This window comes from Pseudorasbora parva, chromosome 16 (assembly GCF_024679245.1).
Source record: "Pseudorasbora parva isolate DD20220531a chromosome 16, ASM2467924v1, whole genome shotgun sequence".
Lineage (NCBI taxonomy): Eukaryota > Metazoa > Chordata > Actinopteri > Cypriniformes > Gobionidae > Pseudorasbora > Pseudorasbora parva.
Window position 1 is genome coordinate 24,188,495 of NC_090187.1, and position 19,311 is coordinate 24,207,805.

The 19,311-nt window shown below is 37.9% G+C and overlaps 1 protein-coding gene across 1 annotated transcript in view; it reads left to right on the top strand.

The window, feature by feature from the left end:
• serpini1 (serpin peptidase inhibitor, clade I (neuroserpin), member 1) overlaps positions 1-19,311 on the top strand; it is a 34,904-nt gene that overhangs the window by 7,620 nt on the left and 7,973 nt on the right. The window contains exons 2-4 of the mRNA XM_067419976.1: positions 11,767-12,036; positions 15,700-15,930; positions 17,909-18,103. Coding sequence (XP_067276077.1) covers positions 11,784-12,036; positions 15,700-15,930; positions 17,909-18,103 — 679 coding nt within the window. The 5' untranslated portion in view covers positions 11,767-11,783. The remainder of the gene's footprint in view (positions 1-11,766; positions 12,037-15,699; positions 15,931-17,908; positions 18,104-19,311) is intronic.

A 19,311-nucleotide genomic window follows, 5' to 3' on the forward strand; every position in this document is an offset into this window, starting at 1 on the left:
ATACATTAATGAGCACATATATTTTTGAAAGAACTAAGTGTTTTTAGCTAAGTATAAACTAAAAAAGTTACACAGTGTAGCTTTAAGGGTGAGTACAATATTGTTTTGGGTTGAACTGGATGGATGTGCAGGCAAAGGTTAAAAGGAAATTATTTTTTAATGACAAATGGAACGATGTTGCTGGCATAAGAGAGCAAAGATGCTTCATTTAATTTATAATTGAGTGATGTGCATCAGCCGGGTGGTCTCTATGGTGGCAGCGATTTATGGCCCTGATTTAGTTATTTGATTTTCCAGCAGTGGGTAATGCTGTTGGACAGCTGTGCCAGTGCAGACAGAAGGAGATAATATCACTCGCAAACACACACATACTGTGGTCAAAGCCTCTTATACTCTGAACCTCTGCCACAACGCTGTCAGGACGAGTCCGATACTAACCCTCTAATGATAGATGGATGCTGTCATGCTGTTGACCTGGGTTGCACAGGAATGCTGGGAGGGTGAGAGCTTACCTACTGTAAACCCATACAATCTGTATTTCTTTAGTTTTGACCCTGCAAACTTTTAAAAACTGGAGTGATCGAAACATAGACATGGAAATTATAACGAATTAAATGTAGATTCCTCTTAATGATTCTGCACCCATAATGTGTTTATTAAACGATTATTTTACACTCTTAGAAAAAGTTACACTGTAAAATCCAGCTGTTCTTACTAAGACTTTTTTAGTGAACTTTACTTAATGTCCAATAATGTGTTGACCTTACTTAAAATAATTTAGTAATCTGAACTATTTGCATGCAATGCCTTTGTTACTTTTAATAGACGTTTGACTCATTTCCTCCACTTCCTCTCACCATAATTGTGATCAGTGTTCCCTTTGGTTGGGCTCTTGGAACTTCATCCATATTATTGAAATATTCTTCCTGTTAATGCAGCGGCGCAACAAGAAATCACAATTATCTGATTTCAAAGGAAGGGAAGTAATAAGTAATATATATATATATATATATATATATATATATATATATATATATATATATATATATACTATATTTCATGTTGAATAGTGATATTTAAAAAATGTTTTGCTAATATTTATGGAATAAACATTTAATTGGGTTGATATAATCCCTCTATATCTGTTACAATAGCATTTGATTTATTTATTTATTTATTTATTTTATTATTAATAAGACCTTTACAATTATATTTGTTGTCGTTATTGGGGTTATACAGACAAAGACATTTACATTTAATCATTTAGCAGACGCTTTTATCCAAAGCGATTTACAAAAAAGGGGAGAGTAATAGAAGCAACGAAACAGACAAGGCCAACAACCTGTAAGAGCTGTAAGAAATCTCAATTAATTAGCACAATACACAACAATTTTTTTTTTTTTTTTTTTTTTTTTAGACATCTACAACAAAAACTCACGTATACGCAAAATGCCGAACACTGGATTTTGATATCTATGATAACAACCCATTAGGACTAAGGCTGTTGCCCCAGCTGTTGTCGTTAATGCAGATTCAGTGGCCCAATGAGACAAATAGTAAAATGAAGCCAAACATAGTAAAATTAAGCAATACATTTATTCATGCCGCTATGCACTCTGGGAGTACACTTCCTCAGATCACAAATAGAATTAAGTTGACAAAACTTAAATGGTTTAAGTCAGAACAACTTATAATTAAGAATTAAGTAATGCAGAAACAAGTTTGCAGAATTTAATTAAGTAAACTGAACAAATACGTTTTTACGGTGTAGTTCACCAAAAAAAAAAAAAATTACTGTCATTCATTTTCCCCCTTGTCGTTCCAAACCCGTAAAACCTTCTTTTTTATATTTTTGATGAAATCCTACTCTCTGACTTCTCTATAGACAGCTTTTAATTAACTCTTTCAAAGTCCAGAAAGGTATTAAAGACATTGCTAAAGTAGTCCATGTGACTTCAGTGGTTCGACCTTAATGTTATGACACGATGAGAATTTGTGTGCAAAACAAAAAAAACAAAAAAAAATTATTCAACAATTTCTTGTCTGTGTCAGTCTCCTATGTTGTTGACGTAGTAAATGGCGACTCATTATTAGGCAGTTCGCATCAGCATCACACACATGCATTGTGGTGCTCACATGAACAGCGCCAGCCAATAGTCAGCCGACACTGACAGACTCTGAAGAACTTGGGATCGCTGGACTGTATTTACTACGTCAACAACAGTGTAAAAGACTGACACGGACGAGAAGAAATTGTTTAATGAAGTCATTAGGGGTTTTAAAAAAGTATTCTCATCATGACAATTTTCATTTTTGCGTGAACTAACCCTTTAATGGTCGTTTCAATTAATGATAAAGTATGTTTACGCACTATTTAGTTTATAAGATTTAATTAAAATTAATAATGAATAAAAACAATATTGATGATCCCATGATGGGAACCCCTTAAAGGGGGGGGTGAAATGCTGTTTCATGCATACTGATCTTTTTACACTGTTAAAGACTTGGAATCCCATCCTAAACATAGACAAAGTTTCAAAAGTTAAGGTGGACGTTTGATGGGAGTATTTCTTTGTCAAAAATACTACTTCCGGTTAGTCATAAGTTTCGGCAAGTTTTTTGAGATCATGCGTCCCCTTTGACGTTAATGGGGGCGGAATTTCCTTGTATGGGCCTTACGGACAATTCTACCGGAAGCGCGTGAGAGAGAGAGAGAGAGAGAGGGAGAGAGAGCGAAAGCAACAGCCTACGCCCATCAAAGCGCTGGCTTGTAGGATGCTGGACAGGTGATGTGCACATAACAATGTCACCAAAAAAGTGCGTTTTTGGTTGCCAGACCAAGACAGTCCTGCACAGATTCCCCAAAACCCCCGCGTTAAGGCAACAGTGGATGTAATTTGCTTTTCCGGATCAGCAACTGAGTTGCGCGAATGTTTATATCTGGAACAGCGCATCTTTCTTATATAATTATAAAAAAAATAAAGACTTTTCGGAGATATGCAGGATGCAATGCTACTCTATAGGTACTCAAGATTGACATGAGATTGACTGAAACTGAGTGTCCCCCCCTCGGTCCGAATACAATGATATGAATGTATTGTAAAAGCACTCCAACATGACACTGACTGAAACTGAGTGTTTCACCCCCCCTTTAAAGGTTCTATATATCAAGTGCCTGAAAGAACCCCTTAAAGGGATAGTTCACCTAAAATTTTTAATTATCCCATGATTTATATATATTATAAATATATATATTATATATATATATTTTTTAAAAATCCTGGCTATTCCAAGCTTTATAATGGCAGGGAATGGTTGTTTTGGTTTTGAATTCCATTAAAAAGTGAATTTATCATCCTAAAAGTGCTCCACACGGCTCCGGGGGTTTAGTAAAGACCTTCTGAAATGAAGTGCTGCGTTTGTGTAAGACATTTTTTTTAAAACTTTACAAACTGTACATTTTCAGACATAAAATCTACAGTGCTGTCACTGGGGTGGTAAAAGTTTACCCTAAGGTACAAAAGTGAAAAGGTACATCGCTGTACCTCACTCAACCCTAAATGGTACATAAAACTTAGTGCAAATTAAAGTTACATAGTAGTACCTTAAAGGTACAAATTAGTACCTTTTCGGTTTTGTACATTAGGATACCGTGCCAGTGACAGCAATTTACCTTTTTTTCTGACAGTGTAATCTCTAACTTCCACTAACTGTCCAACATGTGTTTACAAGAGACTGGCGTTCCAGGTAGGACACAGGTGTAGTGTAAGTTCCGTTGACGAATTCAGAAGAGCAGAGGATAGAGCAAAACAAAACTTGATCTCATGAGAACTAGCATATTCTCACCGGAGTGTCCTACGTCCTATGCTGGAACACCAGTCTCTTGCATACGACACTTCAGAAGGCCTTTATTAATCCCCCAGAGCCGTGTGGATTACTTTTACAATGGATGGATGCACTTTTATTGGCTTCCGATTGTATTTGTCTGAAAGAAGAATGTCATACACGTGACTTGAGGGTGAGTAAATCATGGGTGTTTTCAAGTTTTTGTTTAACTAATCCTTTAAGGTTCTATATGCAGAAGTGTGTTTTCTTTCCTTCTAAGAGGATTAAATGTTTTGAAAATAGAAATTTCTGTAAAATGCTAAAAGCAATAGTAAATAAATACATTGAAAACAACCTTTAAAACAGGTTTGTCAATGTCAAAAAGGTGTCAAACCAACTAATCATTAAATAAAAAATAGTAACATATTGTATTCATTTTTATTTACTAAAATGCTATTTTACATATAATGTGCATCTATATAATATAATGTGCATCAAATAAATGTTATCATAAGAACAACCAGTCAGTATGTGATTAATTCACTTGAAACAGTTAACTTAGTCATTTGTTCGCTAATCGGACTACACTGCTTATTTGTATTCATTTTTGAGCTGTATTTTAAAAATCATATTAATGCATTATGTACAAGAGAGTATAGACAACAAATGTACAGTTAATCACTCACATTTTATGCGAACGTTTTTTGTTAGATACCATGCATAAATGAAAATGATGTCAAAATATACAATAAAGAAATAAACCTTCAAAACTTCATGTCATAAAAACAAATGCCCAACTCAGAAAATTTCCCAGGTGCATTTGAAGGCAGCAAAAAAAGTCTGATGTCTGAAATCTTCATATGTCTGTTTAGCAGAGTTTTCTGCATCTGCATCTTCAGAATAGTTTTTTTTTTCTTTTGGATACACCAATGTTTAGCCGGCTCCTGTGGGTGTCGGTCGCTTGAATAAAGTTTAATCAAATCTGACCCATGTCTTGCACTTCTATGGTCTCCAGTGGAGTTCCCTCACCACTGCACTGTCATCAGTTCATGGCTCTTTAACTCTTCAACTTACTAATGTGTCTTCTCTGCAGCCTTCGCTCTGAATATATTTAGTCTCATTCCGATTCCTGAACCTGCTTGACATTTCACTTGCTGTCAAACTCTGCTCCCGCTCCGTCATCTTTTTCCGTGTCCCCTGCTAAACCGCACTGCACCACTGGGTCTGTCCTCTGGAGGTTTTTTGGAACTAGAAGAGGAGAGAGATGGCAGTTTTTACCCAGTATGCTTTGCTCTATCTGGGCCATCCTGTCAGGAAAGAGTAGGCTGATGGATGTGGATAGTGTTCTGATAATGACAGAGGTGCCTGCACTATAAATGAATGATCGTATTTGGGAAATAAGAGCTGCATTGAGAACTTGTTGGAAAACCAAGTTTGTTTGCTTTGCCTCCATTGTTAAAGATGTAAAATTTGAAATAATGCTCTAATGAGAAAAAAAAAAAAAAATGAACACGAAGATCTCTGTTGTTTGTTCTAGATGGTAGTAAAATGAAATGCCAAGCAAATGGAGATATAAAATGTATTATTTATTTATTGTCACAGTTTTTAATTTGGTCTCAAATCCAGAGTTTCTAATTTCTCCAAAGGTTTTCTTACAAAAGTTTCCTAAAAATGGCAATATTTTATTGTTCTCTATGGCTTTGCCTAATTACTGTACATCTCAACCTTAAAATATTCAAAACATAATAGTAAAACCAAGTAGGTAATCTCACTTATTGTTGCCAAGTTTTCTGATCACTCCACATGTTGTGTTTTGAATGCTGGCATCAGTTAATCATTCTTACATATTCGGGTCTTTAGCGACCCGGATCTATACCTAACATGGATGGATATCTGTTGCGGTAACAATTACAGAAGAATAAAATAAAGCATACTGTATTTTGTTACCGTTTTAAGCTTAGAAGGGTTCAGTTTGATCAGATGTTTTATACCATCATGACTTACCTCGTCAGAACTCATTTCCCCCAGCATCTGGATCATATTCCCCATCTCAAACATGTTCTCAACTCTATAATCATTACTCAGCTCAAATCATTTTCACATCTTTTAAATCAATATTTTGATCACTGACAGCTTCTTCACCATATCCAGCATTAGGTGACAGTGACATTAATGTTTGGTTGCGTTCAGGTCTTGCTCTGCTGTATCATTGAGTCATTTCAAGTTTTGCTGATGATTCTTCCTATTTTTTTGTTTTCTGCCTGCAGTAACTATGAGTTAATTGTCCCTTCATCATTGTGTAACAGACATCGTGCCACTTTATTCAAGATGATTTGCACTTATTCAGTCATAAAAGATTCAATTATTGTTGTGCAGAAAAAATATACTTACACTGTTACACACCTCGGGTCGTTAGTGACCCTATTCAATTTTTATAAATAAATAAAAAGTAATGGGAAAATTTTTTATAATGAATTGATTGAGGAATATTAAAGGGGTACTTCAGCGCTGGAAAGATAAATCTGTATTTAAACCGGGTCATTAATGTACACTGTAAAAAAAATATTTAGAAAAAAAGTTACCTGGTTGCCTTAAAATTTTGAGTTCATTGAAATTGAAATTTTGAGTTAATACAATGAACATTTTTCGAGATTCGACAACCTTTATTAAAATATTATTAAAAGTTGTTTTAAGCATATTGGGTAATTGTGTGTGTTTTATTTCTGATGATGCAGTGAAACATGCCAAACTGTGCTATTTTCATGATTTATCAATTTTTTTATGTGGTTCAGATTCAAAAATATTTTGAGTTTCTATTTATTAAACAAATGTCCTTCATTGTATCAACTCAAATTTTTAATTTCAATAAACTCAAAATTTTAAGGCAACCAGGTTACTTACTTTTTTAAGTTAAACCAACAAAAAATAACCTAAATTTTTTACAGTGTAGTAGAAATGTGAAATTATTACATTTAACGTCATAAATGAGCTGATGAGCTCTCGTGATAAGAGGTAAGGTAATCGCGACCACACTTGCAGAATACATTCACAACGTGTGTTCAGTCTGGCGCATTTTCAGTTCATGCCTTTGGAAGCTTAACTTTCATAGAAATTCATTTGAGAAGTTAAAACACGTAAATTGCTTAGCATCCGTTTAAATTAATGCCTCCAGCTGTAAGCTGAGCTGTGAGTGTGATCTCCCATCCCCCATGTGCGGGTTCAAAATATGTGGAAATGGCTCCCTCTGCTGGCTGTAGTCTTTAGCCTTTGGCCAAACATTCCAAAGGTGACGCATATATCACCAATTTGCGTCACGGGAGGAATTTTTCCAGAAATAAATTGCATAAATATCTTGTCTCGGGGGGGAAGCACAATCAGTTGAATATACTCCAGGGTTTCTACTGATACAAAGCCATATGCTTATAGCTGAAGTAACCCTTTAAGAATGTTGATGTATAACTTTAAAAAATGAATGAGGAGGAGGTTAGTGAAGACCCAAGGTTTGCGTTTAAGGGTTGACTGCATGGATATGAATATGTAAGCTGGTCTTTCAAACGATCTCCAATCCGATTGTCTTACCATATCCTTCCACTCTGTTGTATTTCAGCTTGATCTCAAAATGAAAAGCGTAAAAAAGTAAGAGATTAAAAGGGCGCCTACGCTGCCCCCATTTCAGAAGCGTCTTCACTATGCGATTGCATTTTTTGAAGACAGTTGGGGGGATATTTAAAGCAATTGTGCGTGTGTGAAAGGAACTGAAAAGAGTTTTGTGGAACTTTGATGCTTGATTTCACTTGAGCAAATACTGACAGGTTTGTCTTGGCTTTGCTTGAGATGACAGTCTGATATCAGACATGCTCAGAATTTTTGCAATTGTGCTTTGAGATAATGAAAACATCGGCAGTCTATGGGATCCTTTGAAACCACCCAAGCATCTGTGTTCCATTTAGAAAAATGAAAATCACATGGTTTTGCATGTGCAAGCAACACTAGTTTTGTTACTCTCACTGCAGGTCTACAAACAAAGCGTTAAAGGAACACTCCATCGTTTTTAGAAATAGGGCTTATTCAACTACTTTCCTACATATAGATATGTGATATATATTATATATGATATCTCTGCGCTAGGGATGTTAAACGATGACCGTTTGACCGATGGTTGACCGTATAAACGTTAACCAATCAAAGTTGTCGGTTAAAAGAAAAAAGTGATCTCTAAATTAGGCTATTATAGACAGTGGACTAAATGCTACTACAGTTAGCCATCTCATTCCAAAATCTTTTTGTGTGAAGTGAACAAATTCCTCACTTTTAAATTTTCATAACTCGCCTGTTTGTACTTGATAAACCAATAAAAACATTTGGCGCGAGGTCACAGCTTTTGGGTTTGCGCACTCACTCGGTTTGCAAAAAGTAAACAGGCTAAAACACTCGAGGTTAGAGCCAGGGCAGACGACAGTATGAAGCGTGAATTCCGCATAAGATGGGCTTACATTTGGAAATATATTACATCTACATTTCAGTGGTAACACAAAAGGTGTTGATCATCATCTTTCTTTATTATTGTTAGCACTACCTCGAACTAAAGCGGCGTCTCTTCGGAGCTGTCATTTTCTTAAATGAGCCACGGCAATGTTTCAAATGAGCTTCGAACGCTAGGCAAATTTCTTTATTTTTAATGTGATCACTTTTTACCCAAACCATTTCGAAACTAAGGAGCCATTTGTCCTCCGATTACAAACAAGCTCCTCGGCGCGCGGTTGCGGGACTCATGTTTCGCGCTGTAGGAGATTTTAAAAAAGTAACGCGAGTGGAAGGGAAGCGGCGGCGCCGGGACAGTTTGTGTGTGAGAGTGGGAGGCAGAGCGGCAGAGAGATGCGACAGAGTTGCGAAATTGCATGCGCGGCTCGCAGCTGTTATTTCCAATAGCGTAGCATTTTAAACTAATCGGTTAACCGGTTTCAACCGGCTAATGATGCTCGGTGGTCGTGCAAGAAAATGTTTAGTTTTCGTCATCCCTACTCTGCGCCCAAGTAGCTGTGCTTCCCCTGTCCCCCATAATAATCCCACGTCAATATTTGACTAGGAAATCGCCTATAGTCTTAATCTGCATCACTATTTGTACTCATTGTGAATACGCAGGCCACAAGAAGTAATTCGTTTTTATTTGTATTTATTTTTATCACTTTTACTTGGAACATGCTAGCTGGAAACATAGGATTCCATTCATTATGCTAAGCTAAGCTAGCGGCAACCCAGCCAAACTAAAACAATCCATCCACTGAGACAAAAATGCATTTGCCCTCATATCTAAATGTAGGAAAGAAGTTAAATAAGCCCTATTTCTAAAAACGGTGGAGTGTTATTTTAACAGAGAGGACAACTCGCACAAGAGCCAGAATGTCTTTGCGTCTGGTTGATCTCTTTAGGGGTGCTGGTGGTCTCGTAGAGTTCTCCCTGGTGGCCATCAGACCTTTGTACAGAATCCAGCACAGGTGAGCGAAAGGTCAGGCAGGTTTGGTACTGTTTTCAGGCGAACCCCCTCTTCACTTTTCTCTCCCATTCACAAGGGACCATCTGTTTTTCGGCCCAGACCTCGGTCACCAGGGTCAGGTCTAGTTACACAAGCCTACGCACTTGAGTCTTAAACCGAGAGTATCTGAAATGGAGAGATCAGGAAAGTTCAAGGAATGAGAACAGATGAATCTTCTGTGGACTGTAAACCAGGCTTTTGAATCAGTTGTTTGTTTCACTTGAATTCCACGTGGTGCTGAATGGATGCACATACTAATATAGTTTTGGTAGACTGGAAGTCAATGACTCTGGTGCAACAGATGTTTTTCAGATTACCTATAACATCCTAGCAGCCACATTTGAACACACTTTATGTCGCCTTGAATAAAAGCAACTGTAAATGTATTGCAATGCATTAAAATCACTGGCAATCACCAACAACTGCATAACCATTCCCTTTCAACTGCATAAAACACAGTAGTATTTTTAAGTAAAGGGTTTTTATTATTTGATTTTTTTTCCATGTCTTTTTCCATGTGTAGGTACTGTGTGCAGTGCTGGGTACTAATAACTGATTAAATTAAGTACTTAAAATTAGATACATTTTCAAATACTCTTAAACAGATTATTACTTTTTAGTGATTACAGGTTATTCTCACAATTGCAGTCAAATATTCATAATTCATTGATTTTCGCAACATTGCATATCTAATCTACTCCTGGCAAACACATTATTATTATTTAAATATGTCCAATATTTAAATAATGTCAGTGTCAAATTTAATGGATAGTAAAGTTTAAAGTACGTGGCAGCAAGCTTTAAATGAACAAACATTAAAAGATCTGTAAAAAAAAAATATATTTACTTCATGTAAAATATAGTTAGAGTCAAACTCCAGTGTCACTGCATGCTGTCACTAAGTGTGGTGTTGTTGTTTTTGTTGGTCGTTCTTATTATTTATTATAGGTTTTTTTTAATTCTTTTTTTTCAATTACGGTTTTATTTTTGTATTTTCACTTTTTCAATTTAAGTTTTAGTGCTTTTGTTATGTGATTTGTGTGATTTATTTTAATTATTTTTTAATTCAGGTTTAGTAATTGAACTATTTCAGTCTAATTTTCATTTAATCATTTTTAAAGTTTTTCATCTAACATGGATTCTAGAACATATATCTTTACGCAGGGCATGCCTGTTCCTATCTATCTCCATCACACAATGGCACAAGACCACATTCTCCCCTGCATTCTTTGTTTGTGTGGAAAACACTGTTGCCAGGCAACGACTAAAGCCGGGAGAGTGTGCCATACTTGGATGAAGGTAGAGCTATATCTGTGCATTAGTGAGTGTGTATGTGGGTTTGTTCACTTGCATAAGCAGGTATGCTGGTGCATTGAACGTTGGCTGTGCATTCAGAGGGAGAAACTGAGGCATGAACTCTGTGGGGAACCGAGCGTAACCTATTCTTTCATAATGCAGCATATTTCTGAGAGAAAAAGGTTCTTGTTTTCCATACATTTTTATTGCAAAATAAATTGCAACAGTAACTGTAAGAAGAGAAACAATTTAATTTTCAACATCTTTTAAATCAATATTTTGATCGCTGACAGGTTCTTCACCACATCCAGCATTAGGAGACAGTGACATTAATATACGGTTGCGTTCAAATCGCTGAGCCATTTCAAGTTTTGCTGATGATATACTATTCTTTTGTTTTCTGCCTGTGGTAACTATAAGTGAAACATCACTTCAACATTATGTATCAGACATTGTGCCACTTTGTGGAATAAAGGTGAATTACATATTCAGTCATCAAAGATTAAATTATTGTTGTGCAGAAAAAAAATATACCTCAGGGCGTTAGCGACCCTATACAATTTTTACTAAAAATAAATGTGAAAACATTTCATTCCATTCCATTTTCAATTTTTCTTGTTTTCTTGTTTATAATGAATTGATTGAGGAATAATTAGAAGGTGTCTAACTTTAAAAAATGAATGAGGAGGAGGTTAGTGAATGACGTGCCGGGTCACTAAAGACCCGAGTGAAGCGTTTAAGGGTTGAAAAAAACTTTCCCTAACACTACTGAGCACAATAAGACCAGGAACCGGTCAATTTTGATTTGTAATTTTTCTTTTCTAAAAGATATCTATATGTAAATAACCTGCTCTGTACCCATCATACATTGTGCAGTTTTCTGTCAAATCTGGCTCTGACTTTATGCATCTAAAGTTTTCCAGACCTTAAATCGGGGCAGAGATCTGTGAAACGATTATGTAGTGTGAAATGGAACTTTGCATGTCAAATATGCTGAATATTTTCACGATGTGTCTCTTTCACTCTATACAGATGCCTCTCATTGGCGTGGGGTTTATATTAACCATGTCCTTCTCACTCTGACTCCCTCTTTCTCTCCTGTCTCTCCTTAGCTCGTCCCTCGTTTACCATGTTGCTGCTCGGACTCTTGCCGCTGATGTTGCTACGGGGGTGTGGTTGCCAGGCGGCAGACTTTCCCGAGGATGTGACGGCGGAGTTCTCGGTCAGACTGTACCACCAGCTCCAGATCACGGGGGAAGAGGAAAACATCATCTTCTCCCCGCTGAGCGTGGCTCTGGCTCTGGGCATGGTGGAGCTGGGCGCCCGCGGCTCTTCTTTAGAGGAGATCAGACAGGCTGTGGGCTACAGTCATTTCAGAGAAGGTACAGTTAACAAAATTTATAGTACATGAGAGGTTACATGTTCTCTTTCATCTTCAACTTTTGAGTCAGTTCCCTATTGACCACAACAGTGACCACAAACTTTTCTCCAAAGGCATTTAAGCAAATTCTGCACCAAACTAATTATAACAGTACAATATTTGATTCAATGCACTAAAACATATAGGTGTCATTCTAGGTTTTGAATTAAAAGGTTTATAAAGCAAATCTTACTAAAACACTGCAAGCAAATCTTACTAAACACACACATAAGCCCCGTTTCCACCAAAATTACCCGGGACAATTTGTACCAGGAACTTTTTTACAGGAACTTTTCTCCCCCCCCCCAGACCTGCAACTGTCTGCGTTTCCACCGCAATCTAAAGTTCCGTGAAGATTAGGCAAATTAGTCCGGTGATGTAGGACTGCGCACGACTGCTCCTCCAAGTCAGTGACGGACAGTAATCATTTTTGCGTGTACCGATTGAAAGATTTAGTGGACTGTTTACATAAGACGTTATCTAAACCGTTCTGGTGTTTACATGTGATGACTTTCAATCGCAAAGTGTCACATGCAGTTTGTCTGCCGCATCAAAAATGTCAACGCTGTTTTCTCCACCAGCTGGAATGTTAACTGTTAGCCATAGCAACTCTTAATGGCCACCAGGACTAATACAGTATTATATAAGCTATATATCTGTTGTAAAGTGTAATAATCATCTCAGAAAGAAAAACAATTCTTCTGTCAGGCGCAGTTAAAGTTAAAACTGCCTGGGGCAATATACGCTGTGTCATTATTCCAACATTATCTTCATAACTTACGAAATAAAAAGTTTACCCCTCAGAAAAATATGCTTTCCTCTCTTGTCAACATGAGCGCGGCGCGCGCTGTCACGTCATGTAAGAACGCACACTTAAAAGTAATCGGTCAGGTCGTTTACATGGTGAAAAATATAGACTGTAAAAAAATGTATAACGAGTATGGAAGAGATTCAGGCTGTGCTGCTTTTGCTGGTTATGTATAGGTTTACTAAAGAGGAAATTAACAACGACAGAAAAGAGCACTAATATGCAGATTCAGCAGCATGCATCATATTCAGAAAGCTTGTAGAGCTAGATTTAAAATGACAATGTATATTATTATCGGCTATTACGGACATTCCACGTGAGATGTCTGAGACTAACGTGCGCCATCAGACAGAGAGCAAGACTGATATTTACTGAACGTAGACCAAACCTCGCAAAAGACTTTTAAAAATGCTGGTTGAAATAAAATGCTAAACCAATCAGCATGTTCAGCACCCAAGTCCCGCCCTCGAAAGTTCCTGAACTTTGAAAAAGTACTACCTCGCGAGCAGGGCCGTTTGGAGGGGGAAATATTTACCCGGAACTTCATTTAGACCCTGGTTCCTGTGGTCAAAACACACCGAGTACCACCCAAAGTTCCTGGTTCCTGGGTAAAGTTCCTGTGGTGGAAACGGGGCTATATATATAATAAATCAATCAATTTTAAATTGTATTATTCATTAGATATTTTCATTATAGTTAAGCAAATTTTCCACACAAAGAGCCCTATTCGAACGATCTGATTGCATGGTCTGAAGCGGAAAAAATGGCGTCGCACCAGGCCCATGGTCTAAAAGGGCTGTACCTAGTCTCTTAATGAGTCATGGGTGTGTAAAGAGCAATAAACCAATTTAGACTCTCATCTCCCATTCTCTTTAAAAGCCAGTTGCGCTTGCACCATGGCGGATTCAATATTTATTTGGCGGAATTTGCATTCGGAAAGACTGAACGTTTCTCCAGTGAGGAATCCTTTTATTTTTTAATACTTAAACATGTGTGCTGCTGCTTTGTGTGTAATAAGCAGAGTGTACATGTGTTGTGCACCAACCGCATATTACTAAAACGCCTTTTAAATAACACAATTATGGCTCAGTCGATTTCAGTTCAAAACAGCAATGCGCCAATAATATACACACCTCGTTTTCAGACCAGCGTTTTCAGACCAGCACGTCCATGAGCGAACAGATGGGTGTGATTGCATTTGCTATTTAAACGTTTCGCTGGACGTGAAAATTATAATTGTGCCGGGCTGAAACTTGCAAAAAACTCTTGCGTACAGATAACAAACTGGCGTCGCATTGCACCGGGTGTATGATAGCGCCCTCATTGTGTGATTCCCATTATTGAATTATTTTTTCAGTGATATGTACATTGTTCATTTATGCATTTTGCAGACGCTTTTATCCAAAGCGAATTACATTGCACCCGAGGTACACATTTTACATTATTGTCAATTCTTGCTTTCCCTGGGAATCGAACCCATGACCTTGGGATTGCTAGCACCACGCTCTACTGGTTGAGCTACGGTTGGCCCGGGTCATGAGGGCAACTATCTGAGCAGAGACGCCCAGACTTCCCTCTCTCTAGCCACTTCCTCCAGCTCTTTTGGGGGAACCCTGAGGCGTTCCCAGGCCAGCCGGGAGACATAATCCCTCCAGCGTCTCCTAGGTCTTCCCCGGGGCCTCCTCCCGGTGGGAAATTCTCCCTTGGAAGGTGTCCAGGAGGCATCTGAAATAGATGCCTCAGCTGGCCCCTCTCGATGTGGAGGAGCAACAGCTCTACTCAGAGCTCCTACTGAGTGAACAAGCTTCTCACCTCTCTAAGGGAGTGCCCAGTCACCCTACGGAAAAAGCTCATTTCGGCCGTCTGTATCCGGGATCTTGTCCTTTCCTATGATCATGACCCACAGCTCATGACCATAGGTGAGAGTCGGAATGTAGATTGACCGGAAAATCGAGAGCCTCGCCTTAAAGCTCAGTCAATCTCCCGTTCCATCCTTCCCTCACTTATGAACGGGACTCCAAGATACCTTAACTCCTCCACTTGAGGCAGGAACTCTCCACCAACGTGAAGTGGGCAAGCCACCCTTTTTCGACTGAGAGCCATGGCCTCGGACTTGGAGGTGCTGAATCTAATCCCAGCTGCTTCACACTCGGCTGCAAACCGCCCCAATGCATGCTGAAGGTCCTGGTCTGAGGAGGCCAACACGACAACATCATCTGCAAAAAGCAGTGATGAAATCGCATGGTCCCCAAACCGGACACTCTCCGGCCCTTGGCTGCACCTAGAAATTCTGTCCATAAAGATTATGAGCAGAACCGGTGCAAAGGGCAGCCCTGTCGGAGCCCAACATGCACTGGGAACAGGTCTGACGTACTGCCGGCAATGCGGACCAAACTCCTGCTCCGGTCGTAAAGGGACTGAACAGCCTCAAAAGTCCCTTTAAAATTTCAGTTATTTATTTGTATTACAGTAATAAGAAATTTGACAAAAAGATTAGTATGAAAGTTTAAATAATTTAAAATAGGCCTGATCAATATTTAATCTTATTGTAAAAGCAGACTATGTACACAAATGTTTTACATAATGCTTAAAAAAACATTCTTTGTTTTATTTATTAGAATGTTGGCTTGAAAATATTAATCTGAAATTGTAGTTTGAAGCAATTAAAAATGTTCATGTTGGAGTGAAAAATATCATATACATGCTCTTGACAGGTTCAGAGAAATGTAAAATTTTTAATGATATTAATACCAAATTTTACTATTGCATCATATTTTACAAAAGCATGTGTTTTTTGTTTTTTTTCACCTGCTCTAGATGAGGAGTTCTCTCTGCTGAGCAACCTGACCAAGGCACTGTCCACAGATGAAGAGCAGTACGTGGTTCGGCTGGCCAACTCCCTATTTCTGCAGAGGGGGGTTCACTTCAATGAAGACTTCCTGCAGCTCATGAAGAAGTACTTCAAAGCGGAGGTTAAGACGGTGGACTTCGGCGAGTCAGCAGCCGTGGCTGAACGCATCAACTCTTGGGTGCTGAACCACACAGAGAGTAAGTCGGCTTCCATCACTGAGGAAAAAAATGTATTCAAACTGGCTGTGCGCTGCTGTATTTGTGAAGATTTCTTGAAAGTGTGCCCTTGTTGTTAAAAGGTTAGTTCACCCAAAAATGAAAATTTTGTCATGAATTACTCACCCTCGTTTGACACCCGTAAGACCTTTGTTCATCTTCAGAATACAAATTAAGTTTTTGTTGAAATCCAATGGCTCAGAAAGGCCTCCATTGGCAACAAGGTAATTTCCTCTCTCAAGACGCATAAAAGGTACTAAAAATGTAATTACAAGGCCCATCTCACTACAGTGGCTCTACAGTCATTTTATGAAGTGATGAAAATAGTTTTTGTGTGAAAAAAAAAACAAAATAACGACTTCACGATGGCCAATTACAAAACACTGCTTCGTAAAGCTTTTGAACCGTAATTAATCAGTCTATCGAATCAGTGTTTAGGATCGCCAAAGTCACGTGATTTCAGCAGTTTGGCAATTTGACCCGCGATCTGAATCATGAATCTATACGCTGATTCATTAGGCTCTGAGGCTTCAGGAAGCTGTTTTTTGAAATTGGCCTTGCTATATAAGTAGTTATTTAGTTTGTTTCATAAAATGATTGTAGATCCACTGTAGTGAGATGGACTTTATAACGACGTCTTTAGTGCCTTTTATGGGTCTTGAGAGAGGAAATGACATTGGTGTCAATGAAGGCCTTTCTGAGCCATTGTATTTTAATAAAAATATCTTCATTTGTGTTCCAAAGAGGAACAAAGGTCTTACGGTGCCCAACACCATGAGGGTAAGTAATTAATGACAGAATTTTCCTTTTTGGGTGAACTAACCCTTTAACAAAGACCTAATTAATGGCTTGACACATAGTTTTCATTCCTGTATTAACATCTTACGATGTCTTGGGATGCATTGAAGGGTTTTTCTATTTATACATGCATATAGAAGCATATAGATGGTCTCAAATCTAGACATAAAAAGATTATGACTAAAAGATTCCTAAATATAGTTATATGCACATACTACGTATACTCCAAACTTTTGAATAGTAGTTTTTTTTGTTTTGTTTTTCGACAGAATGCTCTTATGCTCAGAAAGACTGCTGTTAATTCATAAAAAAAACTGTAAAACAGTACTATAGTGGAATATCATTACAGTAACTCTATTTTAATATATTTTAAAATGTAATTTATAATGTGATGCAAAGCTGAATTTTCAGCATAATTACTTCAGTGTCACATGATCCTTTAGAAAATATTCTAATATGTGGCTTTGCTGCTCAAGAAACATTTCTTATTATTATCAATGGTGAAAATAGCTAAATATTTTTGTGTAAACATTGCCACCAAAAACTTTATACATTTCTTTACTGACACTTTTGATCACTTGAATGCATCCTTGCAGAATAAAAGTATTAATTTCTGTAAATGTATTATATATAGATGTAATTTAACCACTGAATAAATGCATAGTGTACACTGTAAAAAAAAGAAAAGAAAAAAGGTCTCCAATGGAAAATATTTCTGTTGGCCAAATAGAATTTCTGTGAATTGATGCAATTTCAATTCACAGAAATTCAATTTGGCCAACAATTTTTTTTAATGTGATCAGTCACTACAGAATTTTCAATTGGAGACCTGATTTTTTTTTACAGTGTATTATCCAATTTAGAATGATTTTACTTTCAAGTGAAACTGACTTTAGTGAAGGAGGACACTAAAGTAGATAATGGCAGATCAGTCATATTCTGCATTATAATTTCCAATCCATTTCCAGACAGATCCATATTCTCACAGTCAGCTTTAGACTTTGCAGGGGGACTGTCAGATACCAGCATAAATCCCAGAGCTTTGAACGAGAGATGATTTTATGCCACTGAAGAGATCATTACGTCTTTCCTGTTCCGAGAAAAAGAGGATTGTGACATGCAGCGTTTATTTCAGTCTGGGTTTTTGTTGTTGCTGTTGCAGGCAAAATCCAAAACCTGGTATCTGCGGACGACTTCAGCAGCTCCACCATGATCATGTTAGTAAATGCTGTGTACTTCAGGGGCAGCTGGAAGAACCAGTTCAGACCTGAAAACACCAGAACCTTCTCCTTCACCAAGGATGATGGCAGTGAAGTTCAGACCTTGATGATGTACCAGCAGGGAGACTTCTACTACGGTAAGAACAGGCTTGAATTAATTGTTTTATTATTTGTTTTGTTAATTCACTGTACAAGTTTTCCTATGGATTGCAGTAGTTTAAATAGAAAATGAAAGTTTGAATATTGGCTTGAAAAAAGTAAAATCTTAAAAGGTTTAATGAAAAATCATTAAATTGCACCAGTATTTCATAATATTTCTGTATGTTTAATCAAATGAATGTAGCCATGGTTAGCAGAAGAGACTTTCAGAAACAGTAGTGTATACAGTATGCATGGCTCAGTGCTGATTGGTCGGGCTGAGTCTTTCAGATCCTGCAGAATAACCGCAATGCGCTTGTCCCATCCGTCTCTCCAAAAAAAAGACAGGTGAAGGTAAACAAGAGACACAGAGCTAACTTCAACATATGCATTCTGTAGCTCTTAAATACAGGAAAAGCAGAGTCACATTAAAGCTAGGGTAGGCAATGTTTTTCATAAACACTTTTTGTTATACTGGTTTAAACTCTTGTTGTGTCCTTATAGCAATCGATAATAGAAGTGGTCTAAATATTATAAATAATACACTTAAAAATTCTGGGTTAAAAACAACCCAAGTTGGGTTGAAAATGGACTAACACCAGCAATTGGGTTGTCTTAAAGGGGGGGTGAAATGCTGTTTCATGCATACTGAGCTTTTTACACTGTTAAAGACTTGGATTCCCATCCTAAACATAGACAAAGTTTCAAAAACTAATGTTGGACGTTTGATGGAGTATTTCTGTGTCAAAAATACTCCTTCCGGTTTCTCACAAGTTTCGGAGAGTTTTTTTCGAGTATGGCTCAGCTTGACGTTAATAGACCGGAAGGTCCTTGTATAGGCCGTACGGGCTCTTCTCCCGGTAGGGTGCGCGCGCGCGCGTGACTAGAGCGAGAGAGGAAATGCACGCCCATAAACACTCTCAGCTGCAGATCCACTCGTCTGGTTATAGTCCGCGCCGCGCTCCACTTCATTCCTCCACTTTGACATTAAGCAACTTCAACGCTTCAGCACAGCATTCCGGGAAGGCAGCGCTGCATTTGAACCGATTTGAACTCAGAAATGACGGGAAGCTTCACAACATCACTTCAGTCGCATCGCAAAATGGATCTCCACACTCCAAGAAGTGTGTTTTTGACGGAGCGGTCCCAGCGATAAAGGTTCGGTCCTGCTTTGGAAGCAGCCGGTGAGTAAAACTGCTTCAAATGT